Here is a 24806-nt window from a genome sequence, read left to right as displayed (position 1 = left end):
GCTACTAAAGATAGGTTTTAAATTGCAACAACTGCACATGGCTTACAACTTCTGTGGGAAGCAAAGTATTTCTGAACCATATGTACAAGTCAAATGTGAGCCTTGACACTTCTATCAGAAAGAATAAATTGCATTTTATTATAGAAAAAGCCGTTCACTTTATACATTAACTAGAAGTATACGAACGCTAAAGAATTTCTTTATCTCATACAAGAACTTATTTGCCAAGCATTACAGGGAAAAATGCTTTTGTAATTTTAGTTCTTTAGAATACAGCTGAGAAACTATTTACACTAGCTCATGTAGTTTTCTCAATTCTGTTATTTAAAAAAAAATTACACTGATGTGGTAAAATATTGAAACATACCCAAGCTTATTCTCAATTTCAGATTTACACTACCATTTTAATCCTCACTAAAATTAAAGATTAAAATATTTACTGTATGTGTAATATTATCAAGACAAACAGAATGTCAGTGACACGCATAACATTTAACATTATTTCAACATGTATGCTGAAAACAGTATGTGCACTATATTTTAGGAAAGTCTATAAACCAGTTCAGAAAAAATTTTATTAGTGTATAACTCTGTGACATTGCTGACATATTCCTAAACATATAGGATGGATGTGTTTTATTAATATTTACTGGTATCTAATTTTACTGTCACTGACAATCAGAACTGAAGTACCTTGGCAAAAAAAATTACAACCTAAAATGTTGAGAACATACAAACCAGTGATACAGAGTGGAAAAATCATTACAACCACTTTATGCCACTTCTACAAGAATACAAATGAATTTTATCAAAGAAACACCTATGACAGAAATGACATTTAACTTTAAGCTGTGCACATACATTGCAAAAGCAAAGGAAAGGCAGGAGCATGCTCACAAAAGCTGCAAACAGCGAGGAATATCATGCATACTCTTCACAACAACTCACAGGTTATTAGTAAGCTATTTGAAAAACAGTTAAGCCTTTTATGCCAAGCATTGCTTTCATTTTAATGACAGTAATTCCTCTTGCCTTCAGTAGGAATTACACCTGTGTAAATGAGAGCAAATGTAGGGCAGAAAATAAGTCTACCATAAATGAAAATAACTTTAAACAGAAAAAAGGTTCTAACCACTTTGTCCTCCTGGAGTTCATATCCACGAAAGCAAGAAAGGACAGGGGGGGAAAAAAAAAAAAACACAAATAAGGAAAGAATCACTTCCACTTTGAAAACAAGCACTAGAAATTTTTAGTAAAATAAACAAATTAATATCAAAGCAAGTAATATGTACCTTTCTTATTTTCCCTAATGGTGAAGGAGATATAGTGAAAGTAAGCAATTTTAATAACTTTCATGATCCTTTCATGAGAGAAATTGAGACTATTGAGAAATAAAAAAAAAAATACATAAACCTCTCAAAGGGAATTATTTTCATTTTAAAAAAATTGGGAGTCATGAATGAATTATCTTCCAAAAAAATGGGTCACCTCATCATAAGGATGCAGCATTTAGCTCATACCTTGGAGGCCAGTACTGCAAATGATTAGCATTCATCAATGCTTTGCACTTGCAAAGAGTTCAGTGAAAGTAAGAATGTCTGTTTACTACAGACAAATAGAGGGTATTTAAATGGCAAAATTGCATGTTGGCCACTCAATAAATGCTGGAGTTAAAAAGCACAATGAGATAGAGTTTGTCACAAGTGTTTACTGCGTGTCATGCTAGGTCTATAACACATACACTTTCTTTTTCATACTCATCAATATTAAATATAAACATTCCTATTGGTTATTTTCCATGAAGAAAAAGTCTTTTTAGCTGTCTACCATTGTAAATGGAATAATAGTTTAGAAAAAAATATTCAAAATATTTTCAGTCAAAAATATTCCCTATTTTAGTGAATGAAGAACAATGATTTTTATCTCGTATTTTAATTTCACATGCCAATACAGAGACTAAATCTAGGCACTGGGTTAAGCATTGGCTGTGCTGGGAAAACAACTGCTTACCAAAAAAGGGTGACAGTTTTATGGATTTATTGTTCCGATACCTGTATGACATGTAACTTCATAATATGTAACTCTTATAGAAGGCTTAGGTTCCCTCCAATCCTAAAGTTACAAACAAACAGGAGAGAATACAAGAGGCCAAACAAGACAGTCAGGCAATAAAACACACAATATACAAGGAGAAGCTGAGGGAGATAGGCTTGTTTTAGCCTAAAGAATGCTGGGATAGGGAAGGATGTGGGAAGACAGGAACAACTTGCATCCTTCAACTATTTGATGTTTAGCTATAGGAAACACAAAAACAGAATTTTCTTGAAGATACAAGGCAATAAACAAAATGAAACAGTTAAGGGATTATATCGCATGTAAGAAAAAAACAAAATCACAAGAGTTGTTAATCATTGAAAGAGTTTGTCCAGTTGGGTTAGGGATTCTCTCTCCTAGGAGGTTTTTACAATTCAGTTGAATAAGATCCTAAAAACCTCATCTGACTTTGAAGTTCATCCTGCATGGAGCAGGAGGTTGGTCTGGAAAAACCTCCAAGAGTCCCATCTGACCCAACTTATTCTATGATCCTATGTTCAGTGGCAAAAGATTAAAGTATTTTAAAGACGCTATGGGTTTTAGTGGTATTCCCAGTTATGCAGATAGTAAATGGCATAGGAAGCTATCTAAATCACAGGACATCCATGCATTATCACTCTGTGTGCAGAGACATATTTTTCTGCTCAGAACCAGGTGGTCTCATACTTTCCTGTCCCACTGCAGTAGGAAAGAAAGTAGTGCTCAGAGACGTTTTATATGGAAACATCTAGAGCCTTGATTTCTCATCCTCACCTCTGAGGAAATACACTCTACTATCCAAGAGAATTATAATCCATAAGTATAATTCAAAATCCTGTCATCGATACTTTGATCATAATAGTAACCAAGACTTGATTAGCACAATCAACTTATGTTGAATAGTGTCCAGGATGAAGAATCTCTTTTCAGAAACAAGCTACAAAATATAAAGATATGTGAAGTTCAAGATATGCCATCATACTTTACCAACCACCTAAGACTACTTCCAGCCTCTCAGCTTCCTCCACACACCCTGTCAAACATTCTTAGCAATACACAGCAAGAAATGACATGACTGATAATATGAAAGACAGCCTAGTCAGGCACTTCAGTAGCAAAGATGCTAGAGAAATAATTCAATTCAGTTTTCAAAGAACAGAGGTATTTGTCCTGTTCCACATGAAAATGCCAACATATTTTAACAGTGATTTTAAGGAGGAAAGGCCTTACCTCCATGAGTATTCAGACATCCAGAAATGTTAGAAAATTAGTTGAATTCCATCCTATACTCAAAACAAAACTAGAATTCATCCCTTATCCTTTTCTCAAAAGGATCTGTTAGGTCAATCTAGCATCTGACTGCATGAGCCAAAGCTACTCTTCAAGGCTGTATTTTTCCCGCTTTAATTGCCTAAAATTATAAGTCTGAGTAAAATTGTGAGTTCTTCATTGTATCAACATCATAACAGCCACTAAGGTTTATGAAAACTTTAAAGTAGTGAAGAGTTCAAACACGTAGCCTCTGTTGAAATTGAGACCATCATTTCTGTTTATTGAGGTCAAAAGAGCTATCCAATGTAAATAGTTTCAAATAAATAAAATTAATAACAGAAATAGCTTGTGCAGTTATCATTTGAAGGGACTGACCATATCCACATAGCTTGTTTTAAAATCACAGGTGTTTTCTAACAAACAAGAGAATCCAAAGAATCAAAGAAATGCAGATTCTGAACATCAGTTCTACTAGGTATTAGTTGGCAAGTTTACAGACTGGAAAGGGGCAAAATCTCCTGGTTCAAAATGGTAGTTGTGCAAGTTTTTTTACTGTTAGCATTAAATGCAACAATTTGAAGAAGTGTTTTGCTGGGACAGCACTACTGCTATCCTGTCCCAGCAGAAGCAGGGTCAGCAGCTTGGCCAGGGCCAGGAGGAGGCAGAAAGGGTGGCATGAGGCAGGACATGCTCCCACCTGTGTCCCACAGTGCCCAAGAGGAACCCAAGGATAGGGCCCAGAGTCAACAAAGAATCCAGGTCCCCAGCAAGGTCCATGGTGATGAGGCAGAGCCAAGGCACTCCAGGAAGCTGAGCCTGGATCAGGCTCAGTGAGGGAACATCCAGGCTGAGGCAGGGACCAAGGCTGAGCACTGAACAGCTCCCACACAAAGGACTGGTGCTCCCAAGGGAAGGAAGCCATCCTCACACAGCTCCTTCCCCAAGGCTGATCCAGGTTACAGCTGTGCCACATCAAAGAAGCCAAACTCCACCAGGAAAGAAGTGGGGAAAGCTACTAAGGACCATGAAGTACACTAGCTGAACTGTAGTCCTGATAAGTTTGGGTATAACTTTAAAAAGAATAAAGAGGTTGATCACCTCAAATAAAATGGGGGTGTTTGATCATTTCTAAATGATCATCATTTAGAGATGTCTTAACTATCAAAGACGTTCCTATGGCATCAACATTGTTCTGATATAATCAAGACCAGATTTAAGAGTGGAAGTCTTCAGCATATCTGATAATAAAAATTATATTCTATCCATGGGGAAACTGAGATGTGAAATTCATCCTAATGAGAAGCATAACTTTTACACCCTCCAATTATGAATTTACAACTTCTTATTCAGAACTGGAATGATGTAGAATAATTTACCCCGACTTTGTTTTTTTCAGAGATATTTGTTCTCCAGAGAAATGAATACAGTAGCAGGTTATCAGTTTTTACAGGTGTAACATGGATTAAACAGAAAAGAAGACACAGAGTGTTTAGAGGGAATCCTTTGCTCATGTTTGCAGTGTTATGTCTTTTGTAGAAAAATGCAAAGACAAACCACATCTCCTAATGACCAACTTACTTGTATACAGTAACAAATCACGGACTTTATTCCAAATACTAGTGACTTAGAAAACCTGATTGTGACAGACTAATTCTTCAATGCTTGTTACCTCTCTACAGAATGAAATGGATTATGCATGACCACTAGTATGCTACAATTTTGTGCTGCAGCTCCATACAGATGATCACATTACAAGTCTTGCAGTTAGACTCATTCAGTAAAGTGAACTTGATGGGTTTACGAAAGCCAAACAGCCTCGGGGAAATAATCAGAATGCAAAGCTTGCACTGAACCAGGGGAACTGAGAGAAGCTCCCTACTCACACCTTACATGTTTCCTGCTTTGTTGTTGGTCCTATAAAACAACTGAAGATCTTACTTTTGTTTTTCAAAGTCAAAGAATGAAGGATGTTTCAGTGGCTCCAAGTGATAATAAGTTGGCAAATACCCTGAAAGAAGGTATTCAGCATGCATTAACTTTTCAGACAAGCCTTTTTTCCTTTCTGTACAAGTGAAAGGTTGGCTTAGTCAACTGAGGCATTCTGAGGTGCTAAAACTTATATTCACTGTACACAATGTTGTATCAATCTGGAGTCTGTATTTTTCCAACATTTTAGCATTTTGATTTCTCACTTGTATAAACCTCATTCTGCTGTCTACTGACTCATTCAATGTGCATTTCCCTATATAAATTAATATATAATAAAAAAAGGAGTATATTTTATATATACATGGTACTCCTATTACTAAGAACAATTCCTGCTTGCTCTCACATGATTATTTCAGTTTTAATAAATCTGCAACTGTTCATAAACAAAATATGACTGTTCAAGGTTTTTTACTCCCTTGAAATTTAAGCCCCCATTTAGCTAAATACACCATTCACCAAGATAGTAAGTTGTACAGAAGCAAAAGTGCCACCATTATCATTTTTATTTGTTTGAGCTAGAAGGAACTCCCACATAATGATAATTTTTGTACAGCTTGAACTGAATGCTAAGGCCCATATATTTAAGGCACTTTAATGAAACTGAAAAAGGAATAAATCATCCAAACATTTTGACAATCCTAATCTAATGCTCTGACAACAGTCAAAATATTTCCACTCCCTGCTCCTACTCGTGGCCATGAACCTTGTAAGCAGTAGTCAGCATTGAGACCTTTGAAAGAGGAGTATTCTTCACAATTCTCCATCATCTGTGATGCATGCTCCTACTACTGTCTGTAATAAACAATTCAGGAGCAGAATCTGGAGTAAAAGGCAGGAGTTTAGCTTGAAACTTGATGTTATGAAGATCTCAGATCCACCAAGGAACACTTCAGACAGTGTAAGTATCTATCACCTTATATAAGGTCCAGAGCAAACACATATATACATAATGTGTCAAAGTGTCTACAAAGACTAAAAAAGGCAAATTTAAAATAGGAAGTTATTAGAAGTCATCCTTCAAGAAAGTGAAGTTGTATTCAGAAAAGAAGAGAGATAAGGATGAATTCTGGAAGACCAAAATAGCTTTAATAGAATAATCAGTGAAGGCATAAAGCAGGGCATAAATAGGAGACTGTTACAGTCTGAGTTAGATCCTTTTTGTTCCTATTCACAATGATTAGGAGGTATTCACTCTAGAATATTATTTTATGCAAAATAAAATGGAGGAAATACTCTGAACTGATATTTCAGAAAGAGAAGCTTTAAAGTGAGGCAACAAAAAAATAACAAAATTTTTAAATTAAATCTTAGCTAGTGTAAAGCACCTCCAGTCTAAAATAATTATTAACTGCAATACAGACTTTCATTGATAAGAAAGATAAAAGTTGGCAAAAAACACCAAGATATTTTTAAGGAATGTCAACATTATATAAATTGAAGAATAGACATATAAGTCTGACATCCACATTGGAGAGATTTTTAGAAACTCAAGTGCACAATAAAATTAGCAAGCATATGAATAAATTATGATAAAATGTGGAGAAGTCAAAACGGTTTTAGCAGAGGGAATTCATATGTACTGCATGTATTAGAATTCCTTCAAGTAGTCACAGAGAAAGTGAGAAAAATGGGATTTATTCCTACTGCTCAGTTGGGATTACAGACTTCTAAAGAATCTCAGCTGCCATAGAATAGGAATAAATTCATCCATGAGAAAATTTAATTAATGAAAGGACAACAAGAAAAAACAGGAATAAATGGTCAGGTTTTTTTTAAACAAAAGTTTTCACCAGCAAAGACTCACAGAAAATCAGTCTAGAAATACTGTGCTCAAAATATTCATAAATTATCTAGAATAGAAGTGAATTGAGTGCAGGAAAGCCTCGCACTAAATTAGCAAAAGCAATAGGAAAAAAAATGCCAGCTGAGAAATGTTGCAGAACAGTCTCAGACTGAATGGAGAATTTGAATTACTGAAAGACAGATTTTGGCTAGACAGTAAGAAAAGCTATCTGTGCTGAGCACGGTGAAGCAGTGGAATTACCTAAGACTCAATGGAAAAATCATTGGAAATTTGTCAAGAGAAGTCAGACATATCTGTCAAGTTCAGATGATCCATCTCAAGAAGAATCTAAATGGTGCATCAGAATGTTTCATTAGGAAATGAAGCATTCTTCCTAATGCTATGTTTGCAGGCATAATGACTCAAATATCTCTCCTAATTGGCTTTTCTAACCAGATGAAATTAATACAGAAATTATTATCTCTCTTATTGCTAGCAACATGACTCAGTTATAAAAAAACCCAAATAAAATATGTAAACCTACTGTAGGCAACATTTTAAAGTTACTTTAATGAAAACCATGGCACTTTGAGACATTTACACATAATCTCAGTTACTTTAATCATCAGGAACTATTATTACATTTTTATATTTTTTATTATTCTATCCTCAGTTAATCAAATACTTCATTCCATTATTTAAACCTACTTTTCAATATTAGGCAAATAAATACATAACATGCATACTCTTGTCTCCTACCTTACAATAGATATTTACCAATTGCATGGTATTTGCAATGAGCACATTACTGAAAAAAATGACTTATGGAAATAAATTATATTAGAGAAATTACATGAATAAACATTAAAATATTGTATTTTTTACAAAATACACATTTCCACAAAAGACTAGCATAATACTTCTTGAATATTGCCATGTATCTTCTACAAGTATTGGTCAGAATCTGAGAAACATTCTGTGTATCAGATCTGAACATTATATCTAAAATATTAAGTAAAATGATCTCAGAAGAGTTTTCTGTGATTACATGAGTTGTGCTGAATTTTTTGCCCTATCATTCGGCTTTTTTAAGAATTCAGATTGCTGGTTTACCACTTCTTATACAATAAACAGCATATACAGAACAATCTATGTAAGTGCATCTAATTATTTTCCAGAAATAGGTTAACATTTGCACATGTATGCACATATAAATATGCATATGTATGCACATATAAATATGCATATGTGTGGATATGTATAATAGATAAGTATTTTAAAGCACGTTAATATTTCATGGATAATGTTCTAACACTAATTTTACAATAATAGTGTACAGAGGAACCTAGGCAAGCAGGAAAGAAACAAGTCCTTGCTCTACTTTGTAATAATCAATGTCTCAATATTAGCATCACTAGATCACTAGATGTACTCCTGTTTCTCAAATAGAGACTCATTCTCCAATCAAAGAAATATACTTGCATGAGTTTGTTAGTCAAAAAAATGTCATGCATTAACTTAAAAGCGATAATCACAAATTCATATGCAATTGGCAATTACAGGAAGCAAGGACAGATATCTTAAAAGTCCCTGAAGCAGGTATCATTGTCTCCTTAGAGGAAATCTGTTTCAGTAGTTATGTGATTCAGGTTCATAAGCAATGAATTAGATACTTGGGTCAGGAGAAGCCTGCTGTTAAACTCCCATAACTCCATACCTTATTTGACCGCAGAGACACTCTTCCTCCGCAGCGTGCGCAGAATTTAGTTTGGCAATATGAACAGTTATGGCCACAGCCATCAGCAAATTTTGTTTTGTGGCAGATGCCACAGGTTGGGGCATCACCCTTCTGCTCCTGGTGCTGCTGTGATTCTTCACCCATCTTCTTCACTTGCTCCTTATACATCTCAAACTGCTGATGTAATTTTCTGCAGAAGAGAAGAGACGATTAGTTCTTGTTTACTTTTACCCACAAATACTTCACAGCCATTAAATTGCAATAATTTTTACAAATCAGAGAGACATACTGTAGTAAAGCAAATACATTTAATTTATGATGCTCCAGAAGAGTTACATTCAGGAGTTATTTATTTTTCACTATAACAAAACTCTATGAGGAAGCTGAACATTGATAACATTCAGTTCACAGTCCAGCTGTTATAAAGAGATGTAACTTTGCTTTAGGATAGGACCAGATGTTTGCTACAAACAACAGCTGGAAACACAGGATAAGCAATCCAAGAGCCCATGGTACTAAACAGCAAACTGGCTAGGAGGAGGAAAAAAAAAACTTAATTCATTCTTGAAAGTGTACTTTCACCTAACTCCACCAGAGAGACGCAAATATTTCTTGATCTAGTTCATCTTCATTTCTCTAACAATACTGCATAGGATAATGATTCCAAAAGGCTTTTTCAATGACTTTTCAATCACTGGGTTTAAGCTCATAATAAGTTACCTCATTTTAACAAGTTATTATAAATCATTTAAGCCATTCATATCATTGGACAGGAACTGTCATTGCATGTAAAATGTAAAGTAGAAGACAGCCTTAGGTGTAAAATCCAGGGAAAAATTGCTTAAGATACACACATAGATTTACCATCTATTCCCAGAACTAAAACCAAATGCAGTCAGTGGTCATGAGTGTACAGAACTGCAATGTTAATCCATCATGTTAATTCATCCATGTTTCCGAGTCCACAATCATCAAATCTCAATAGATGATAATGGGAAGTGTCTCATGGTGACCAAATCTACAGACATTTCATGGTCTATAATGGTAGGTTTTTTTCTCAAAAGCCCTATTTCTAAAGATAAACGATGTAATGGGAAATTTAGTTTTCATTGTAAACAGCCATAATATTTTAGCTTTTGCAGATTCTGAAAAAGATGGGAAGGGTGACATTACGTATCATGAGAGTTTCCAACCCATTGAGAAAAAAAAAAAAAATGAACTTTGACTTGTTTCTTCTTTTGGATCTTTATGATTTAAGGGAGTCTGAACAATGATATTTAAATTCTTAACATGGAATTCAACTTGTCTAATTTTGCAATAGAGACTGTAAAGTTTAGTAAATTAAAAGTTATTAATCTAATGAAGGCAGATTTTTTAGTTCCTGGAATAAGTTCATGCAAAACTCAAAATTAAACCCTTTTTATGAAACATCAAAAAGGTAACATAAAACAAAAATTTGCAAAAGGCATTTATTTTTCCTTATAATTATTCTTCTTGAGAATCTTGAGATTAAGTTAATAAAAAACACACAAGTCATAACACAAAACAAAAAATAACTTCCTAGATAACGACTAATCCAGAGGAGCAACTTCTTTAAGCATAAATATATCCCTTATATAGATCATATATAAATTAACAACACAAAACTATTTCATCAGAATTTTCAGAGGTGCATACCAAAAGAAATATTACACGAGTAAGTTCAAAATTAACTCCAGCAGTTATTTACCCGGATATTCACACATTTGGCAAGGATTGTTGGGATTGACTTTGTTTTTCATTAAAACTCCACTAAGAATGTACTTTACACTCAACCTCAGAGGAACTGTAGGAACAGGCAGGCAACTGCCTCTCTCCAGCAGGAAAGACAGGAGGCTGGATGTTGGAACCCTGGAAACAAGGAGTTTTGAACTTTCTGTGCTGTCCCACACTGACCCCCAAAAGAGCACTGCTTTTGACCTGAGGCCTTGGAGAAGGCTTCCAAAATTGAATGATAGAATTAGAATAATTGATGTGTATTTTGAATTTGGGGTTTTAGAATATAGTAATAGATATGGGACAAGAGGAAGGTTTTAGGGTGGAGGTTTTCCTCCTTCTTGTTCCTCTTCTTGGGTTTAGGTGGCACTTTTTATTTGGATAGAAAATGCCACACTGCAGGTCCCAAGTGTTTGGTCATTGGGTCAAAAGCAAAAATAATATAGATGTTAGTTTTTAATTTGATTGTTTGGCTTTAAAAGACCTTGTAGTGAGCAAGATACATCAACATTTATTCATTTTTAGCTTGTTAGCTAGAAGTGCTGTAGCACTCACTGTAACATAGATAAGAATGAATAAACAACAGTCTGAATGCAAAATTCCATCTCTCGTGCTTTTAATCCTGACTCTGACTGAAGAGAAAAAAAATGAACAGTAACAGTGGGAGTCATGCCTTTCTGTACTAACCTGCTGCCTGAGCTCCCAGCTGCCACTGACCTTTTCTCAGGAAGAGGCAAAGAGGGCTACTTCATTTGCTCATGTGTAATTTTCCTGTGTACCTGCTGCTGTCACTTCAAGACCAATCCTGAGCCCACGGGCTGTCCTCAGGCCCAGCAATGGGTTCCCAAACAGCAGTGGCTCCTTTTTCACTCACTGTCAGCCCTTTCCCACCTGCACCAGCCCCCTGGTCTGCAGCACAGCAGGGAGAGAGGCTCCTCTGAGACCTCTGCAAGAGGGATGGCAGAGTTGGCATTGCCCTAAAAGCCATTAGGGCAGCCAGGAGTAAGGGGCTTCCTCTGCCTTCTCCCTGCCTCAAAAGATCACTGTTGAGTGCTCTTTGTTGAATGGGGCAGGACACGAGTTACCAATAGCTAATAAGCGGGAGCTGAGTGAAGTTGAAAACAAAATTTGGAAATCTGGAAATCTGGCATATTTCAGAATTTTACACTGACAACACTATATAATTGGTAGTCAGTAGTCTGGCCTCTTTCCATCAAATAACACATGTAGTCCCTGAGACCTTGCCTGCCTTTTAATTTTGCTTGACATTGCATTCTTCATTTAAAGCATATTATCTATGCTGAACTCCAAGTTTATTTTTAGGCTACATTCAGTTTTGTGGCTTCCTTATAATCTACGGCCTTTGTTTGTATGATTACTTGCTTACTAGTCTCACTGATGCATAAAAAGCACAAGGCTTTTGCCAAATCTTAAGCTTCATGTACTGAAATAATTTCACTTGTGTTTCCTCTTGGGCACAAGAATCTATGTAAAGGTCATAATTTTTCAAGGTTATACACAGTAATTTTCTAGTAGGAAACAACTTATCTGCCAAAACTGTTCATTATTACATCTTTTTCTGTTCTGAGAAAATTACATTAATTGATAGCTGTCAGAAAAAAATTAAACAAAAACAAGACTATATGAAATATTCAGTTAGACACAATATGTGTTCTACTTACTAAGCAGAGCCACCTGAGATGAATATGCATACTTGAAACAAAATATAGAGTATTCATTTTAGGAAGTACATTTTAAAAATTGCCAAGTTCACTACTGAACTACGTCCCCAAATGCCACATCCACACATCTTTTAGATACCAGCAGAGATGGTAACTCAAACACTTCCCTGAACAGCTTGTTCCAATGCTTAAAAACCCTTTCCATGAAGAATTTCTTTTCAATATCCAATCTAAACCTGCCCTGGTGCAACTAGAGGCCTTGTCCTCTCATCCAGTCGCTGGCTACCTGAGAGAAGAGCCTGACCCACACATGGCTGCAGCCATGTACTGTTCAGGTAGCTGTAGAGAGCAGAAAGGTCACTCCTGAACTTCTTTTTCTCCAGGCTAAACACCACCAGCTCCCCTCAGCTGTTCCTCATGGGACTCCAGACCATTCACCAAATTCATTGCCCTTCTCTGGACACACTTCAGCACCTCTATGTCTTTCTAATAGTGAAAAAATTGGTTCTGTAGATGAGTTGTATTTCAGGCCAAAATTTTATCCACGATGAAAACTCCTTTACTATATTTTTTCAAAAATACAAGTATGTACTTTAACAACTCCTATAAATTTTAGAGGAAAATGAGAAGTTGTCATGAGTTTACACAAACACCTAATGATAATGAAAATTTCATCTGGGAAACTGGTAATTAAGTTCTGCTCTTGTGAGAATTCCCTGAATCTCACTTGTACCTGCTGGAAGTTCCAGTGGTGAAGTTCGTGAGGCTTATATGATGAGGGAAGCTTTTTTCTTTTTTTTTTTAAATCAACATATCCAAGATAACTTCATAGAGTACTTCTCAATGTGAAAAGCAACTGTTCATAAGAACTTGGATTGCTCTGCCAGCATCAAGAAATAGTTTATATTGGAATACTTGCTTTGTTTTGGAACAGAGTTTATTTAATTCTGCTTTTCCTGACTGCCCACATCATTCCCGAAATGAAAAATTCAGTATCAGTCAAAAAACAGCAAACTGTGAGTCTCTCCTGACCCATGCCAAAGGCAAGTAAGAAAAGCAAGTTTATTATTGACATTATTGTACAGAAGTGTTAATTTTCTCCTCCCCTCCAGAAATGTCCCTAAAACTTTCAGCATTTTACCAAAACTATAAAAAAAATTACTGACAAGAAGTTCTGAAACTATACCTGCTTCCCAAAAGTTCACATAAATCTTTCTGAAATTTTTAAATCTGCTTAAAATTTACTATTAGAAGAGCAACTGTTAAGGAGGAATCCAGGATGTTTAGAACAGATGTAGGTGTAGAAGCCGCTTCTCATTTCCTGGATACACTTCACTCAAAGTTTTATTACCGATGTAGCACTTGTCTCATTTCGTTTCCCAGGCACAGAGCACAGATGTAGCTTTAATCCAGGCTTCAGAAAGGGTTTGTTTCTCAGTTTTGCCAAGTCCATTCATTCAACAATTTTTATGCTGGTGGCATTGGGTGTCTAGTAGCATATGACATTCTTCTCTGTGCTGCACACAAGAAGTTCCTGCTTTTACAATAGTGCCAGCTAACCTGTCACTAAGTACACCCACTTCTTAATGGCTGTTACTCAGATATATAAACCCCATGTGCTGGAAGAGGTTGAGAAACAGCAGACTGAACAGCAGTTCTACTGATAAGAACCTCTGGAAAATAGGGTGGAAACCAGGCAATGAGCCAGTGGTGTGTGTGCTTGCATTACAAATTACATATGGGCCCACATTTGCAATAGTATGAGCAGCAGATTAAGGGAAGTTATTTATTCCCTTTGACTGGCACTGGAAAGGCTGCACCTGGACTATTGTGCCCAGGTAGGTGTCTGCTTGTTATTGATAGATGTGGACAAACTGGACACGTTTGACAAGTCCAGTTTGTCAACAAAAAATATTATCATGTCTTTGCTCAATCCACAGAAGAGGAATGGACTTAATGGTGATTTAACACCTGTCTGAAACTAGCTATCTAATCTAAATATTACCTGAAAAGAAAAATTACAGACCCAAATTCTTCCTGGTAGTCAAAAACCCAAATCAAGCAGCAAAAGCCATTAAAATGGCACTTTGTGAGAGGGTTAAGGCTGGACATTAGAAGAAGCATGTACATTTGGAAGGCAATACAGCACTGAAAAAAGATGTCCCAAGACACTGTAGGATCACTATGTCTGGAGCTTTTCAAAACTTGCCCAGATAGAGTTCCAGTTGCCTTAACTGAGTCTGGGCAATAACCACGCTTTGAGCAGGAGGTCAGTTCAGAGTCTCTCTTCAAAGAAGATTTCTGTTGTTACATAATTGGTAAGGTCTTTATGGAATCAGACAAGAGATATGAAGTATAAACCCAAGCAGAATCATAAGGAAAAGTACTCAACAACAACTATTTGGCTTATCAGTGCTGAAAAGAAAAAAGTGACCACTTTTACTAACAGCAAAAATCTCAGCTCTTTATGTTTTCTATAAACTACTGTAGAATAGCTCTCTCAAAGTTTGACCAATGAACTCACATTTGCTTTCAACTCTATGTAGTTCAAAGGGCAGAAAAACCTTGAGTTTATGCTTTGATAGGGCTATGTGTAGGCAGTAAAACAGAAATATGTTGGAACCGTGAAGTCTGAACTGATATTAGAAAGGGCATCACACAAAACTCTTCTTCAGAAAACCATGATTCTGCTTTAAGTCTACCAGATAAAGAAAAATTATTAGCAACCAAAGACTCAAACCCAACTTCAAACAAAAACCTCACATCCAATTCTATTTTAAACTAATGGGTTATCATATCCAAGCAGATAACACAACTAAAGTATTGAAGCCATTCACAATCCAGTTCTCAGCTTTCATATCAGTGAAAATAAAATATTGACAGAAAGTAGATGTCAGCAGAGATCTCTACAAACATTCACTCAATTCGCAGCACTTTAACTTTCTTGCTGGCAAGGTCTCTACTGTCTCATTGGAATTGATGTATTATTTCTAACTGTCTGATTCCCTCAAATAAAAATTAACTGTTTTCTACTGTCAGTAGGTTTAATTTCAGGGGCACCTATCTATCTAAGTGAAATGCCTACGCTTAGACTTGAGACTGAAAAAAATACGTTCAGAGTGCAAATTGAAAGGGCTTAAAAATATAACTGTCAAGTAAAAATGCTACTTTTTAATCTATGCACTGGAATTTACAATAAGTAGGAGAAATCTAAAATACCAAAAAGAGCTCATTAGAGATGCTTTGATTCCTGCTGAAAGTACCAGTTTTAGCTAAACTTTCACAAGCTTTCTTCTAAAACAGAAAGATACCATAAAATCCAATTCATTTGAGTTTCTACCTGCCTTGAGTCCAAGAAATCTATGCAGAAACAACTCCCAAGCTTATCTCAAAAGTGTGAATAGTCTCTCCTGTGAGTTGTACTTGGCACAAACGATCTGACTTTTTGCTGTTTAAGTGAAGAAAGTAGCAAAAAATTAACTCCACACTATTTTTTTTCAAGTGGGAAATGCAATTTCCCCACTTTAAAAGTTAATAGACAGACTTTTCCTAGCATTTTAAGTATTTTGTTTAGATATAGAAGGTTAAACGTAAGCCATATAATGACAATAACAGCCTATTCAGCAGTGTCAAATAATGAGACATTTCACTGTGACTTCTTTCTTAACATAGAATAAATCCTCCTGAAAATGTCAGTAGAAACAAATCTGAAATTGTTAGCTTTTTCACCTATTATGGTTTGAGTTGGTTTACAGGTGGAGCTACCTAGGAAAAAACCCATGATTTTCATGTTTCCTAATCTATTAAGGAATATGCAATTTAATTATTCTGTAATATTCATTAACATGAAATAGAGAGGAACAGTGTCCTCTGTATAAAAGAGGATAAAAGATATACTTTTAAGTGCAGAAGATCTTTAAAGGATCTACAGAATTGACTAGTCAGAGAATAAGAAGGCCCTAAACATGATGAAAGATATACTTACAAAAGAATTAACCTTGTTCACACTAAGAAAAATACTACCTCCCTCTCAATCAGCAAAGTATTTATTTAGCAATATAATACTCTTACTGAATTTTTTTAAAAACAAACATCAAAAAACACCACAAGATGGACAAAATCGGAATCCTAGGTAAAAAGGGCACAGAGTTAAAATAAGTTCACACATATAGAACATTCTGTCTTTGGATAGTGTCCTTGAAAAAATACCATAAAATTCATGCATTTTCAGTCTAAGTGCACACATATATATATTCTAAATTTAAGTGAATTACACTGACTGTGCCTGAAATGCTGAAGAGAAGAAAAAAAGGTAAGAGAATTGGAAGAAAGGAGTGTGGCTGCTAAACGATCTTGCCTTGGTTTATACCAGTGCTGCTGCTCACTTAGTGGGAAAAGCCAACTATATCAGAGCTAATGAGCATCCAAAACTACCAGATGTCTGTTCCAGTTTCTCTTTTCCATGCAAGGGAGCAGGGTAAAGATGCCCTGTTATGACCTAACATCATTTGCCTCATGCTGGAGAATGAACCCAAATATTCTCTGCTGGTGGGAACCTTGTAACAGGCTATTCTCAGAAGTCAAATATATGGCCAATATGATGTCTTCAAGTTGGCCTGGCTCCATTCTCTCTTTTCCCCACTTACTAGGGCTTTCTGCAAAGGCTTACAGATCACACTGCATCACATTTTGTTCACAGCTTATTTGACCTCCCTCACAAAAGACAAAATATTCTCCCATTGCACTCTTCCTGACATCAGAATGAATTACTTAATTTGGTATGACCCTAAATAAATTTTTAACTACAGATAAAGTCATGTCACTGACTCTAGTTTTATTTAATACATTCAGAGTCTCAGTTTAAAAAAAATACAAGAAAGAATGTGGGGGGGAAAAGCCCCTGTGCTTTACTAAATGAGGATATGACTCTGTAAATGAATCAACAAAACACACCAGCTAGACAAAAAGCCTATCTCGAACAGACAGAATTACCTTACCTATTTTTTTTTCTTTATAATGCTCAGTATTGAATACAACTGCAGCCTTTGTTTATTAACTTTGTTTATTAGCAGCAATGAAACTGCTTTGTTAACTGGGGAGCAGGGAACAACAGCTAAGTAGAGTAGTCCTGTGAACACAAGAAAAAGTGAACATGAAGAAGATGAATATATGGACTAAAAAGGACTGACACAAATAATGTTATCATATTTCTGTGCGAGTCTAATGATAGAGATAAAGCCAGGCAAGATGCACAAAAAGGAAGTGGGGAGCTTCTGGCTGTACCTGTTACTTCCAGTTTTCCTCAGAACAACAGATACTTGCTTCTACCTTTTCCTCAGAAGTACAAACTAATTGCAAGATTAAATTGAGAAGTGGTAACTTGCTAATTGTTTGTTAAAATTCATCTTTTATTGAATTGTTTATTCTACTTTTACAATCTATAATAGACAATGCTAGAAGGTCACAACTACTTTTAAACAGACAACATAGTAAAATATCCAGTTTATCAAGATCTTTTCCAACACTTCTTTAGCAATAAGAAATATAGGCACTTAAAGATAATACTACATTGCTCCAAAAGTTTAATGGCCAAATCATTCAAAGCTCCCTAATTTCTCCATAGCTGATAGTTATGAGAGGAGCAACCTGTAAACAAGTTTCCTTTTTAAGTCCACATGGAAACTACTTTACAACGGATTCTGTAATATCATTCTGGTTTGAATATTTTCACACCACTCTGTTTTATTTCAATGTAATTAAGAAGGCTCTAATTACTCTTTTCTGGATCTTATTTAAAATCTTATGTTGCAATACAAGTTTCTACAACTTTCATGCAAATATTATGGTGATTACACTGGGGTATTTTTCCTCATTCTCCATAGCTTCTCACAATTAGAAAATAGTTTCTTAAACCATTGTGAGTCTGTCTATTCCTAGCACAATTTTCTCATTTGCCTCTAAAATAAACATTCTTAGCTGCATTTTTAATTCTCTCTCCATTAAAAAATTCTTCATTTTTCCTCTAATAGATTTTGTTATCTAATTTTTTACCTTCTCCTGCTGTACTGGAAATATCAGAATGACTCTGGTTTTAATGTTTAAGCATCAAGCAGGTAAACTAAATCCATATTGTTACACACTACAGTGGTAGCTTTCCTTCTGCTCTTTACCCTTGTGACAAGGCCAACAGCTCCCAGGTAATTTTAGGTCTCATTTAAAGTAAGATTAACCATGCCAGTTGTAATTGAAAAAGTGCCTGACTCTCCAAGGAAACTATCCAAGTTCATTGCACAACTGCATTCATGCAGTTAAAAATATTTTATCTCCAGTTCCATGGCCTTGTCCCTGTGTTTGCAATCCACACTATCCCAAAAGAGCTGCTATGATAAAGTGCTGAAGCTCTAAGAACCAAATCTCAGCTGACAATGAAGATCAGGAGGAAGCAGTTGAACTTACGGCAAAAGCAAGCTGCTAGGAACTGTAGAAATTACAGATAATTATGGTCAATTTTTGTAACTATACCTTCAACTTCACTTCAATAATTTCTGCCAATTCTGATAGGAAAAAACTATTGTCTCAAAGACAACTGTATCTCAAGTTTGGAAAAATAATCATAATGACAGAAGGAAACTTCTAGAACTCTCTCAATTTAAGGGTAATGATACAACATGAGCTCAAGCTTCACTGGATAATAAAAACGACTCCATCAGGGACACCTTACCATAGGTGACACTATTTGAATCTTCAGTTCTACTGATGACATAATATTATCATGTACTACTGCTGCTAAGCACTTTGGACAATTGAAAGTGGAGTTTCAGAAACTGCATAGGAATATTGAACCTTTCTGTATTCAGTCTCACATTGATGACAACCAGCATCTGTCCTTAATTTCTATAAGAGAAGGCACAAGAGACAGGGAAGATCTGTAGCCTATATATTGCTGTAAAATAAGCACATCAGGCATAGCATTATACACATCCAGAATCATGACACTCTCAACTACCACCATTTGCAGTTGTCTATCAAAAAATCCCAACCAAAAACCAAAGTGTCTTTAGACCTCTGGGTCAATCAAGTGCAAAAGATCCCCAGGTTAAAAAAAAAAAAAAAAACGGGTCAGAGCTCCTCACTGAACAGAAAGGAAATAACATCTCACAACTATTTTTTTCTTTAAGAGAAAAGTACTTTATTATCTAGAATTAGAATTATTTTGCAGCTATTGCAGCACCCTTACTATGTTATGAGCTTTATGCAAAACTCAAGACTCCTATTGGGATATATTCCATACACAGCTGAGACAGGATGTACACAGGTTTTCATACTCTAGACAAAAATTCTAAACTCCTAGAAATACACTTGGCTCCCATTAAAGTTTCCTTTTACAGTCTATTTGTATCCTATCATTCTACTTTTTGTATCTATGCTGATAAAAGCATGCTGATTTTTATAGTTACATGTTTCTTCCTGATTTACTTGAATGCTGTTTTGAAGCAGAAATATTACAATAATGTAAAAACGTTAGAAATCTAGTTACCCCTTGGTTATCTCTACATTTTTGCTGACGCTATTTGTTTTAGGAATTCTATTAAATATCAGTTTTAAGGAATCTGAGGCAAATTTATAAAACATTTTAATTAGTAGAAATTATTTTTATACAGTTTTATTATTAAAAGTATACTAATTACTGTTCTAGCTAAATTATTCACTCAGAATTAGTTTCAGAGTTTATCCTAGATTTTACTTGTTTTCACAAATGATGCTTTCATTAACTTTATTCTAAATTTCTTTTTAAAGGGATACAGTATGTACCAAATGTGCTGGGAAAAGAGGCTACTTCAGTTGTTGGCAATTAAGCACATTGCAACATTATTACATTTATAAAGGGCATCTCCAGCAGAGATAGTATTTCTCATAGTCACTCGGGTTACTTTTTTTGTATCTCCTGTTGATTTACCACAGGAAGCCATTCACTTCACCCCTGTAGTTTTAGAAATGTCCAAAATAACTAAGGTACTGTGATAAATGTTTTTATCCTCACTATGAAAGGAAAAATTACTTTTTCATTGGACAACTACACACATAGCCAAAATAAAGACATGCTAAATAATAGGTCAGACTGTCTCGGCTCCGAAATGTAACACCTCCTGACATTGCAGTATCATGATTAGAATGAGTTCATTCCACATTGTTTACAACATTCATGAGCATTTTCAATTATTAAGTAGGCCCTATCTTTTTACTTCTGTGACAGGAGTGTTCCTATCTTGATAATTTTCCTTTTCTAACAAACAGGAAATAAATGTGAGCAATGCTGGGAAAGCAAGCGTAAGCAAGTCTTGGTTGTGCTCAACACAAGGTTGTCTCAACTTCACCCAAGCAATCTACACCAACATGTCTGATGCTCAATAATCACCACCAGACATGGTGTTTGCCATTATTCCTGATACATCTTAGTTTTGACTGTGTCAGTATTCTTACTGTAAAAGTAGCACCAGTGAAGCCACAGTGCTAGCAGCACTCTAGGGGGAGAGCCTCTTGAAACAGTTTGCCAATTCTCAGAAGACTTATTTTCCATACTGCTCATATTTTTAAAATAACAGGAAGTCAGTCCAAAACACAAATAACTTTCATCATGCTAATATAATATTTTTTTATGAGGAAGAAGCTTAGAGAGACAGATGTTCTCACCTGCAGCAGGGTCTTTTTGCAAGTGTGTGAACAAGGTGTGCAATGATTTTCCCCATACTAATTATACCTAAATCCATGCCTCCATACCTCCCCTTTACTTCTGAGAAGTGAAGTTGGAGTTCAGTGCACTTTTTCAGTAAAATATGTCAATATAGGTTGCAGCAGTATTTTTTCATTTAAGACTTCAATTATTTGATAAAAAGTATTTGGCAAGAGATAATAAATTTGTGCATCAAAAACTGTATATATTACTTAACCTAATACTATTTCTGACAGATAATGCTTGAGTTTTCCAAATAAGTGCAGTTGTACAAAGCCACCCCAACTAATCAGTGTCAGAGAGAAGATCAGAATTTAATCCTATATTGAAATCCTTTAACCTCTTAATTAAAGCCTATTAATTAACCATTAAGAGCTCAGAGTTACTGGGTATACGTGAGGGTTGTAAGAGAATGAAGTGAGGCCACCAGCTGGCCTGCTGCCCATAACCCCACAGAGTGAAGGAAGCAGCAGCCCCTGGGAGCTACCAGAGGGAGAAGGGACACTGACAGCTCTGTGAATATCTGCTTTCCTACAAAGCCTGAATACTGTTGTAAATATAAACAGATTTGTTTCACGTTTGTTTTAGCACCATTGCATGTAAACAAGAATAAGTCTTAGTTCTGGTCCTCATCAAGCACTTATTCTCCTGCATCATAGTTCTTATGTTTAGGCATTGTATTTTTTTCCATTATTGATCAGGGCACATAGATTACTATATTGTTATGCTACCATGCAAGTTGCTGAGAAGCCTTTTTTTTTCCTCTTTTTTTAAATAATAAGATCTGCAGGCCTAATCTCTGAGTGGGTAAAATGCAAATCAAACTTGGCAGACTCTGACAGAAGGAAAGCCTTATTTTACAACGTGGTTTTCCTTTTGCTCTTTCTCACAGAGATACCTTCAACTGCCATGACATCGTAAAAAATCTACTATCCTAATTAGAGACATGGTGGAATAAAATTTTGGGGGGAAAGCATATTTATTAGCCTCCCTACTGCAGAAAGTGGTCAATTCCACCTGTACAAAATAAATCGTGTTCAAAATAAATAGCCATTCTTATTTTGTGTGTCTTTTGTATCTCGGACTGAACAGACATCACTATTCAAGGATAACATTAGCAATACTGATATATTTCCAATTCTTTCTGCTATTGTAACTAAGCTGCTAAAACAGTCAGTTTCCAACATTGGAAGCAAGAGCTTTCTTTAAATATGGACACCCAAAGAAGCAGTTTATCATATCTACATCTTACTTTCATCTTCCTCTGGCCTCTAAATGTAGAATCAAGAGAGGTAAAGGCATGACTGTGATACCACAGCCTATACCTGAACAAACCACCAGGAGATGAAGTGGTGATCCTAGGATAACCACAGCTTATCAATGTCACATGTCTAAGCAAAGAAAGAACATTCATTTAGTGTACATAGGTAATTAACCTTGTAACAGCTAGGATATGGGAAATGTATACACTGGAGACCCAAATCCAATAACTAATCTTTTAAACAATATTTCCAACAGAACACATAGCATAATATTTTCTTAAGAAATTCAATATAAATGCTGTAAAGAGAAGAATGCAGAAACATCACCAGATATGATGAAATATGACTACAGTGTGCTTACTACTTTAAATTCTCATTTAATCTTGAAACAGACAACACACTGCTGTTTCTGAAGTTACCTGTTAATCAGATTTTTGTCATACAAGTAGCAGTGGTTTTCACCCAGTTGGTGAACACTGCATTAGAAAAAACAAAACTTGTTTAGGTCTTCAGCACAAGACTGGGAGAAGGGGGTGTCCAGCACTGTTCCAAAATTGTTCTCTGACATAGTGTGTATATATGGATAAAGTACACCTGAGATTAGAGGCCTGCTGAGATTTTGTCCTGATAAAAAAAGCAAAGATCTCTCTGCTTAATATCCTCACACTGAAACAAGAAAATCCATTTCTTACAATAAATCTATTCTTGCTAATCAACTGTTGAAATAGAATATATAAGTGGATGCAAAACTTCCTAAAGGATGAGAAGAAGGTGACATGTAGACAGAATAACTTGAGTTAATAACTAGACAAACTTTCATATTTTGGAGTAATTGAAACATGTCAGTGACAAATCCAAATTCCAAAAAGGCCTCAGAAAAAACTGGATTTTTGTTCCTGTGACGGTGCCTCTTTTTGCTCTGTGAGAATCTTCACCGTCTGTTAATGTTATTCATAGATGAGATTTTGTACCCAGTAGTATTCCTCCTCACCCCAGGCTTCTGATCAACTCACTCTGGCACCATCTGTCTGTGTTTGTTCTGAGTCCAAGATACTCCAGGAGCCACATCACTATGAATTTACTTCAACTTTTTCTCTATAGAGAACATAATCAGAAAAACATCTTTTGGAAGAGATAAGTAAATTTCCTACTTTTTTTCAATCAATATTACTTCTACTACCATCGCAGAAAGCACCCATGAGTGCACAAGTAATAGCAAATGGAAAGGATATTGAAAAAGTAAAAAATGTACACTCACTGTAAACAAGAAGAGCTGAGAGAGGGTTTGATGATATAACTATTTTGTGGACTGGCCTCCTTTTGGAGTATACCTGAACATTCTAACTTTCTGTTCAATTGTCCTAAAATCTCTAAAACCAGAACTAGAGTGACTAATACTACCACCACATAGCAAAAATCTTCTCCTGGTGATAAAAGACAATTTCATCTAGTATGTCTTCTGTAAGCAAACATGGCAGAGCTCCACGTCCTGTAGTCAGCCTTTCTAAATCAGTCTAATCCTTTCCTGCCTTAAATAATTTCCTCTAGCCTTGCTGCCCCACAACAACTCTTCAATTAAGGAATGAATGTTTAATTATATTTTTATATAATTAATTCAGAAAATACAACTACTCCTTATCAAAGGAGTAAAACAAGACAACAGTGATAATAACTTTACTCATCTTCACTCTGAAAATTTTATCACAATCAACCACTGCAAATACATCAAAATAAAAGTACACAAGTGAGAGAATAAACCCTCCCAAAGACAAACACAGCATTAACTCATAGCTATCAATTAAACAGAAATGTTGTTGAAAGAAGCTGGGAGTTTAAAAGCATGTAACCAACATTACTGAACTCTCATCTGAAAAGCTCTGCAGCTGGGAAGCCTAATTGCATTTTCAGCAAGCCTAATTGTGTTTTCCGACTCCAGGGGACAGGAATTCCCCAGATGCTGTTGACTGACAGGTCTGGCTCTGCTTTCAACCTGCAAGTAAGCAAAAATAATCACTGCTATGTGAAACTTAGTGTGAAAACCATCACTGTTTCCACTGGTATCCTTAGCAGCTGGCAGTGCCTGTGCCAGCACTCAGTGCTACCCACAGCTGGGTCATTTGTAGAAGTCACTGCAGAGGTGCAGACTACTCTCAGTACCTGCATTCAGTAGCAAACCTTAAGATGCATGGCTTAGACCACACAGGTAGCCTTTGTGAAGTACCAAATATTTTCAGTACAAAGAAACTCGGAGTTTGAAGGTATTCACCAGATCCATTTCTGGCATTAACTGTTTCAGAACTTGTTTCCTGGTTCTGAAATTTGGTATTGGTTCGTGAATGTAGCTGTTGACTTTCCAAGAATTCAATCCAACATCTTGAGGGTATTTATGCAGTTATGGTGTTACAATTGATTCAGTCATGATCACTGAATCTCTCCTCTTTCCTGAATATTCAGCATTTTTTATTATCTCTTATCTTGATAGCTCTATCCACGGTACAAAATAAAAATATTTAAAATATTT

At 35.7% G+C, this 24806-nt stretch overlaps 1 protein-coding gene across 44 annotated transcripts in view; it reads right to left on the bottom strand.

Moving 5' to 3' along the window:
• Positions 1-24806, bottom strand: part of RIMS2 (regulating synaptic membrane exocytosis 2) — a 447523-nt gene that overhangs the window by 352526 nt on the left and 70191 nt on the right. For all 44 annotated transcript variants that reach the window (XM_088177854.1, XM_088177865.1, XM_088177882.1 and 41 more), the window contains one exon: positions 8835-9045. In XM_088177854.1, coding sequence (XP_088033980.1) covers positions 8835-9045 — 211 coding nt within the window. The remainder of the gene's footprint in view (positions 1-8834; positions 9046-24806) is intronic.

The sequence above is a fragment of the Sturnus vulgaris genome, chromosome 1 (assembly GCF_052056855.1).
Source record: "Sturnus vulgaris isolate bStuVul1 chromosome 1, bStuVul1.hap1, whole genome shotgun sequence".
NCBI lineage: Eukaryota > Metazoa > Chordata > Aves > Passeriformes > Sturnidae > Sturnus > Sturnus vulgaris.
The sequence above is the reverse complement of the archived record's forward strand: the minus strand, read 5'-3'. Positions and strand labels throughout refer to the sequence as shown.